We start from the raw sequence: 7,314 nt of genomic DNA, 5'->3' as shown, positions 1-7,314 counted from the left end.
ATGACACATATATCTAGTACATGAAACACCTGTGTCTCCCTGGCTGGAAAATAAAATACTGTCGGCTCTGCCATCCACAAGAGACCCCTTGAGTGTGCTCAAGTGAAAGATGCACAATCCCTGCCAAGAAACACAACCTGGGCTTGCAGGCAAAGAATGAGGCTTATCTTCAACTTCTTGAAGCTGGAGCTGCTGTGGACCCCCCGAGGGCTGGGGGACAGCAGGCTGTGGTGGCTGGTCCTACCACAGGCATGAGCAGCATCAGGCTGGATCTCTAGGGAAGTCATGAAGGGAAAGACTTGTGGCACTGTTAAGAACTGATAAGGACAAACGAACATAAATTTTGGATTAGAATTTCTGAATTACTACAGAAATTTATTTTTCCCCTGCATTTTCCCAGAGATGCTAAGCATCACCTCTTTACCCAAGAGGGTCCTGATGACATCACATCCTTCTCAAAGAGCGACGCAGCCTCCCAAGTCAAACCAGAAAGATCATCTCAGCTGCGCTGCACCATCCCCAAGCACAAACCCCCTGGAGAAGATGGCCAGGTCTGCTGCCCTGCTCCTCCTGCTCGCTCTGGGACTCTGTGAGTATGGACACAGGGATGTGCATACTATTCACCGGGATAGGCAAGGAAATCCCTTCGACTGAATCCAAACAATTGGGCTAAATAAAGGGGGGAAAAAAGCAAAGCTAAAACATCTCACTTTGACATGAGCTTAGTAATTGTGGAGGGGAATGTGGCAGCCCCTTAGCCAGCATAGGGCAGCAAAGGGGTGGCAGCAGCACCATGCTAACCAGGAAAGGAACCCGGACGGATAAGTGCTTCTGAAATGGAAGGAGAAGGGGGAAAAGAAAGGGATCTAACAGTCAGTGTTTTTAGACAGTTGCTTGAGTTAAGATGGGAAGAGTTAACACCCCTAAGAAGGCAGGTGTAAGGGCAGCACACAAATTCAAATTCCGAGTGGATGATTGCTGAGCACCCTTCATGCACAATCCCAGCAAGGACTCCAGTAAAACCTTCAAGTCATGCAGACAGCATGGTCCTACCTTTGCACTTGACTTCAAACACAGTGGGCAGGGAAGGAGGTTTGTCCAGACAAACCAATGGATCTTCCCAAGTGGTTCCAGCAAGGATTTCCCTCCTGCAGGCTGCCCTGGGATTCACGGGCAAAGATATGAGCTGACGGTCAGGTTTCGCAACAGCATCACACACCTCCAGCTGGGACAGAGGCTGGAGATGGAGTGCCAGACTGACAGGGACAGTGGCACATTCTGGATCCGCCAGGACAAGGCTGGGACCCTTCACTTCATTGTCTTCATCTCTTCCCTGTCCCGAGTCACCTTTGAGGGCAATCAGAAGACATCCCCACGCTTCGAGGCAAGCAGAGACAACAGCTTCTATCGGTTGGTAGTGAAATCTTTCACACCACAGGACCAGGGGAAATATTTCTGCCTCATGATCAACAACCAAATGATGTACTTCAGCCCTGGCCAGCCTGTCTTCTTCCCAGGTCAGCAGCACCTCCACCCTGCCTTGCTTACCTCTGACAAAATACCAAGCACCTCCTGTCTCTGCCTTTTTTAACCTCTCCCACAAACCCCATCTCCCTGCTTGGTGCCCAAGGCATCTTGCACTCAAGGCACTGCTGCTCCTGCCAGAGGCTCCCAGCTTGCCAACTCTCCTTGTGGTATTGCTCCTGCCTGGAGGCAGAGGTGATTGGGCAGACCCAGCATCATCTCCCCATCCCCACTTATCCATCCCATCCATGGCTCTGGAGGGAGAAAACTAAATCAAAGTCCACCACCACTCCCTCCCTAAACACCTCACATAGGTCACACAACTCAGGGTACTCAGGCTGTCTGAGGATGGTGGCAGAAAGTGAGAAATGAAGAGACTGCAGGTCCTTAATGGCTTTTGGGAGATGCTCCCTGCAAGAGTCACCATACAAAATGGGGTCTATGGAGTCCCCCTGGAACTGAGCATTACCCTATGCACAGGAACAGCTGTGCCCTGGTAGCGGTGAGAGAGAAGAAAGGCAGGAAGAGAGAGGCTTTTTTGTGGCTTCTTACAAGCTGAGTTTATCTATTTTCACTTACAGTCACCACCACACCAGAACCCATGGCACCAGAACCCACCACCCAGCGTGGCATCACTGAAAAGGACCCCTACCTGAAGACCCCGGATCCAGGTAACCTGGATCCACGGAGGGAGAGGGGAAGAAAAGGACTCTGTTCCACTGATATCAAAAGGGACCCTGCAGGCATTTTGGGATAACAGGAGAGTGAAAATCCGTAGAGATTTATCAGAGTTGGAAGGATGTAGCTCCAATAATTCATCCTACATAGGAAAGTATAAGGATGAAGTAAAAAGCATGTGCATGTCTCCTGCCTGTGCACACCATCAAGAGGCGTGGGAGGGTAGAGCCTTGGGGGCTGAGGCTGGTTTTTACCTCATCACGAGACTCCAGAAACCTTTAGGCTATATGCCCTACATCAAGTCTCCAGGAAAACACTGAAAGCAGCAGCATGACTGGAGAATATCACTGAGGGAAGCTCTCTGCCTCACTGCCAGCCTTGTGGAATGCCAGGCAGGTCCCTGGACTCCACCAGAACTGGCTGTAACACCAGACATGAGCACCTGGTAGACGTATCCTCTTCTCTATTCCTGCAGATTCCAGCATGGAGAAGAAGCTGATGATGTTCTGTGATATCATGATCTGGGCTCCCTTGGCAGCCTCCTGCCTCCTGCTCCTCATTGCCCTCACCATCACCATCGTTCTGTGTCAACGTAAGACTCACCATAACCCCCTGTCAATACACCTCTAGCCAGAAACCACAGCCCTGTCCCTCAGGGCCATGGGTGTTCTAGTGATCTCCTTTGGGAAGCCTCAGATAACCAGAACACAGTCCATGCAAGAGAAGGAACACTCTGAAAGTCAGCCTCTGTATTTTCCTCAACAGCAGGCTTAGGCTGACAAATAATTATCAACTTGGAATCATAGCATCAGTAAAATATTTGTGTTTCAAAAGACCTTTAGGGGGAAAAAATTGATTCTAAATAGAGAAAACTTACTCTGTCAACTCTATTTGCTCTACCATCCTCAAATTGGAGTGTCAGAAGGTACCAGAGCCTGAAACATTCGGACCAAATGGGGTAAATATGACGCAATACATGCTAAGACTACCAAAAGCAGCTGGAGGTGTAACCAGATGAGTAACTTAATCACACAGGTTCAGAGACTGTCACAGTTAGAGCAATAATGCAAAATCTCTGGGTCAGCTGAAGTCTTTTGGTGACATTTCATTGGAATGGAAACCCAGTTACATTACCCTGAGCAAGCAGTGAGTGCAAGTGATTTAACTCAATTTAACACTCACTGAAACCAGTTCAACTTTCCAATACCCCTAGCAGTTACACCAACTCCATTAAACCAGCACAGCTCGTTTGCCTCAACACCAGCAGTTTTGCTGTTGTATTAACATAACTAGATCCTCCATACTGCAGGGTCAGCCCTGCAGTCTGGAGCTGATACCAAAAAATTTACAAGTTCACCCACTGGAAAAAAAAAAAGTGCAATTTCTCAGCATCCTTCAGCCCTAAATAGTACTAATCACCAAAATCTGCAGCAATAGGAAGAGATACATGAAAAAGCATTGATGACTCACAGCCAAGAATCATTTTTCTTGAGGAAAGTAGCTGATGATGCAGCCCAGTGTCCAGAGCTCCAAATTCCATGGACCAAACTCCCTCTGAAGGCATCAGGGGCTTGTTACAGTGACCTGAAACACTGTTAACCTACAAACAGCACTCAATGATTTGTTTCTGCCTTTTAATGTAGATGTAAATGGTCAGTGAAAAGCATTGGCTGCAGTTAATTTCTGCAACAGCTCAAGCCCTCAAGGGCAGATTATTACCATGGGTCAAAGTTAATGTCTGCACACTGTATTCTGTTGAATGCAGCCCAAAGCAATGACATAGATGCCAAAACCGGGAGTAGCATCGTTCAACTTGGTTGCATATGGTGTGGCATCATTGCTGCTCACCTGCTGTCAAAATTAATCACTGTTGAGGGATTTTCAGCAACATTCCAAAGACACTGGAGGCAGCAAATGAAACTAATTCACCCTCAGTGTTCCCAGGCTGACCCTGCTGCTACTGTTCCTCACCTTAGCGTTTAATTCATGAAAATACTGAAGTGGATTGCTGGGGAAACATGAGCTGCAGCACCACTCTCTGGCATGGATTTCCTCAGAAATAAGCTTGGTCTATCCATTGTTAGTCTTAAAGATAGAAGCTGCTAGAGAACAGCAGCTCTACCTCATGGCACAGTCTATTTACTGAGCTGTGACTTGGTATCTTTGAACTAAAGCATTTTCTTTCTCATTTTAGAAACGAGAAGACGAAGATGCAGGTGTAAGAGGTTAGTAAGTGACAGATGTTGGCATTTTCTTTTAAACTCAGCAACACCTCACGCTCAGATGATCAAACAGATGCCAGAAAGCAACCTAAAAATTCTTCATCCAATAGACAGTGGATGGCAGGAAGCTGTGCAATGAGCTAAGGGCAAAAGGGAGAGGGAAGATTCTCTTCTCCTGTATTTTTGGTTTTGTTTGGTCTTTTTTGTTTGTTTGGGGGTTTTGTTTGGGTTTTTTACAATTAAGTACTTCAAATGACTGAGCCCTGACGGTGCAGTAGATACAAAACAGAAAGGCAGGAGGTGCTTGATGCAGCCCAAAAACACAGAGCATCACCTAATGCTCAGAACTAACCACATCTCTGTGCTCCCAAAGGAGCAGTAGTTCTGGCTGCTGCAGCCCTGGATAACTTTCCTGAGAAACAACAGTGCAGATAGCTCTAGATTTGGAGGTACCCAAGTTTCTAGGGCACACAGGAACATTTTCTTTATGCTTCCCTCCTGCCTCCCCCAGCCCACCCATCAGCCTGAGTCACCAGGAAAACACAACCAGAATGAGAATTGCAATTTGCCAGTTTGGAGGAAGAAATCCTTTTGCCCATGACCGTTTTGCTTCCCCAAGTCGATCTCCCTGCACCCAGTTCCTTATGCCTCCTGCTCTGGGAAAAACCACTCTGGCACTTTTGCAAGCCTTGTGTGCCCTAGGGATTGAGGCAAGAGAGCCACCAAGAAATCCCTGCTATTACTCCAGTCAGGCAGTGCTGGGACAGTGCTTGGAAAAGCTGGACTGCCTAGACAGTTTGGAACAGCACATTCGCTCCCCTGGAACCTCATTCTTTGCAAATACTATCATCTTTTAAATCAGAAATATTCATGTTCATTTTTATACATCCATGGGTTTCATAGAAATAAAGGTAGCTGGTTTTTGTAGTCCAAGTTAACACAATGACTCAGAAAGAACTTCCCTCCCCGATATTAACAGAGAATGGATCCCTACAATTTTATTGTTTGAAAGGCAGATTGCATTTTCTCTAACCTGTCTGAAAAAAGGGAACAGCCTGTTGTTTTTATGATGGATATTTGTAATACCCAGTGCTCTTCTCATCCTCGCCTGCCTTTCCAAGGCTAAATGATCACAGCCTTGTTCAGGATGGTGTTTGCATTCTTCACTTATCTCAATCCCTGTTGCCAGCCCTGTGCAAGGATGTTTTGTCCCTGGGGCGAAAACACACCCTGCAGAGCTCTTCGATTTTGCTCTGATGGAGCCGTTGGCTTACAGGGGCTTCAGGAAGTCTTCTCCTCAAGGACACCTTGCCTTCAGCAGCACTAACATGGCACAGCTCTGATTTAAGCAGTTGTGGCATATTTAAGCTTTTGTTTAGAGAGGAAACTCCTTCTGCTCCGAGCAGTTCCCATTTACTGAAGTGAAACTCTTTGGAAGTTCATAGTGCAATTCACTCAGGAGCCGTTGGCTTACAGGGGCTTCAGGAAGTCTTCTCCTCAAGGACACCTTGCCTTCAGCAGCACTAACATGGCACAGCTCTGATTTAAGCAGTTGTGGCATATTTAAGCTTTTGTTTAGAGAGGAAACTCCTTCTGCTCCGAGCAGTTCCCATTTACTGAAGTGAAACTCTTTGGAAGTTCATAGTGCAATTCACTCAATTAAAGAGCGATCTGGCCTTCTGCTGGCAGCTGAAGGATTCCTTTTCCACCACAAATGAATCTTCAGTGAAAACAGGTGCCAAATCTCCATCTCAGATCGGCATAAAACCATCAGTTGCTGGACACCAGTCATTTCTAGCATTTTGGGTGCATTTTGGCTGTCAGGAAAGCCTCCTCTTAAACTGCTCTGCAGGCAACTGGTTTGCAACAAGAAAAAGTCCTATGAATTGATAAACAGCTTCCCCAGCTGCAAAAAACACACCCTGAGCTCTTCTTTCTTCATTCCTTTCTGACTGTGGAGAAAGGCTTGATGAGAGGACAAGAGTGTTCACAAGGCAGAGAGAAATTTCCAAACTCCCTGGTTTTCTTAATCCCTGTAAGAACTGATTAGCAGTGTATCATAAGAAAGTCCCAGTGCTGGCTGTCACTACTTGAATTGTTGGCAGAAGGGGATTTAGGAACACTTTGCAGCTGATCTCAGAGGTCCCTGGCTGCAGACCAAGGTTAAACCAGCTCAGCAGCTCATCATACATTAATTGCCTTCTTCTTCCTTTCACATCAGAGTAATCAAACCCTTTTCTTCTCTCTAGACCTGCGAATGGGAAGCCCCACACAAAACCCATCATGCCAAGCCCACATGTATAACCATCCACACCTTTTGGCTTCTGATCCTCTCCCAGGAGCTGTCAGCACATAAACCCATCTCCAATGTTATCCATATTGCAACTGCATCTCATGCACTCTCTCCTGACAAATGTGAAAAGTCAAGATGGAACAGAGACACAAACAAACAGCACTTTGTCTGTGAACTGCAGCTAAAGCTCAGCTTCTTCGAAAACCTGAGATTTTCACATCAATTCCCAAGGCCAAATGTTCCCAGTGATGCAGTTCAGGCAGAGGAACCAGGTCGGTCCCGATGCTGACGAGCATCAGTGACAAGCTGATGAGGAATAAGGGTATGAGCTGGACCTTTGCCCACGGGTGTGTGCTATTTCTTTCTAAAATGCAGCCAAAGTTTGAATTTGCGACAAAATGCCTTGGAAATAAATGCCCTCACTTAACACTTTCCCTTTTTGTGGTGCTACCTCTCTCCTAGGGTTTTCACGGTTTCATCTGATGTAATACAAGGCTGCACTGAGAAGGCAAATATGTATCAAATGGTCTTTTAGGTTTTTACAGTCCAGGGGGCTAAGGTTTATTGTTTCCCTTGTGCTATCCTTGTTCTGCTGTT

General features: G+C 46.6%; 1 protein-coding gene across 1 annotated transcript; it reads left to right on the top strand.

Moving 5' to 3' along the window:
* Nucleotides 1–543: 543 nt before the first annotated feature.
* CD8A (CD8a molecule) lies at nt 544–6,722 on the top strand (the record flags this gene model as incomplete). Its single annotated transcript, XM_009072057.1, has 6 exons — nt 544–589; nt 1,155–1,517; nt 2,106–2,195; nt 2,678–2,794; nt 4,397–4,427; nt 6,674–6,722. Coding segments are annotated over exons 1-6 (696 nt in total), but the record flags the coding sequence as incomplete, so codon positions are not given.
* Nucleotides 6,723–7,314: the final 592 nt, after the last annotated feature.

This window comes from Acanthisitta chloris, unplaced genomic scaffold, assembly GCF_000695815.1.
Source record: "Acanthisitta chloris isolate BGI_N310 unplaced genomic scaffold, ASM69581v1 scaffold473, whole genome shotgun sequence".
Lineage (NCBI taxonomy): Eukaryota > Metazoa > Chordata > Aves > Passeriformes > Acanthisittidae > Acanthisitta > Acanthisitta chloris.
This window is presented reverse-complemented; position numbering and strand designations above follow the sequence as displayed.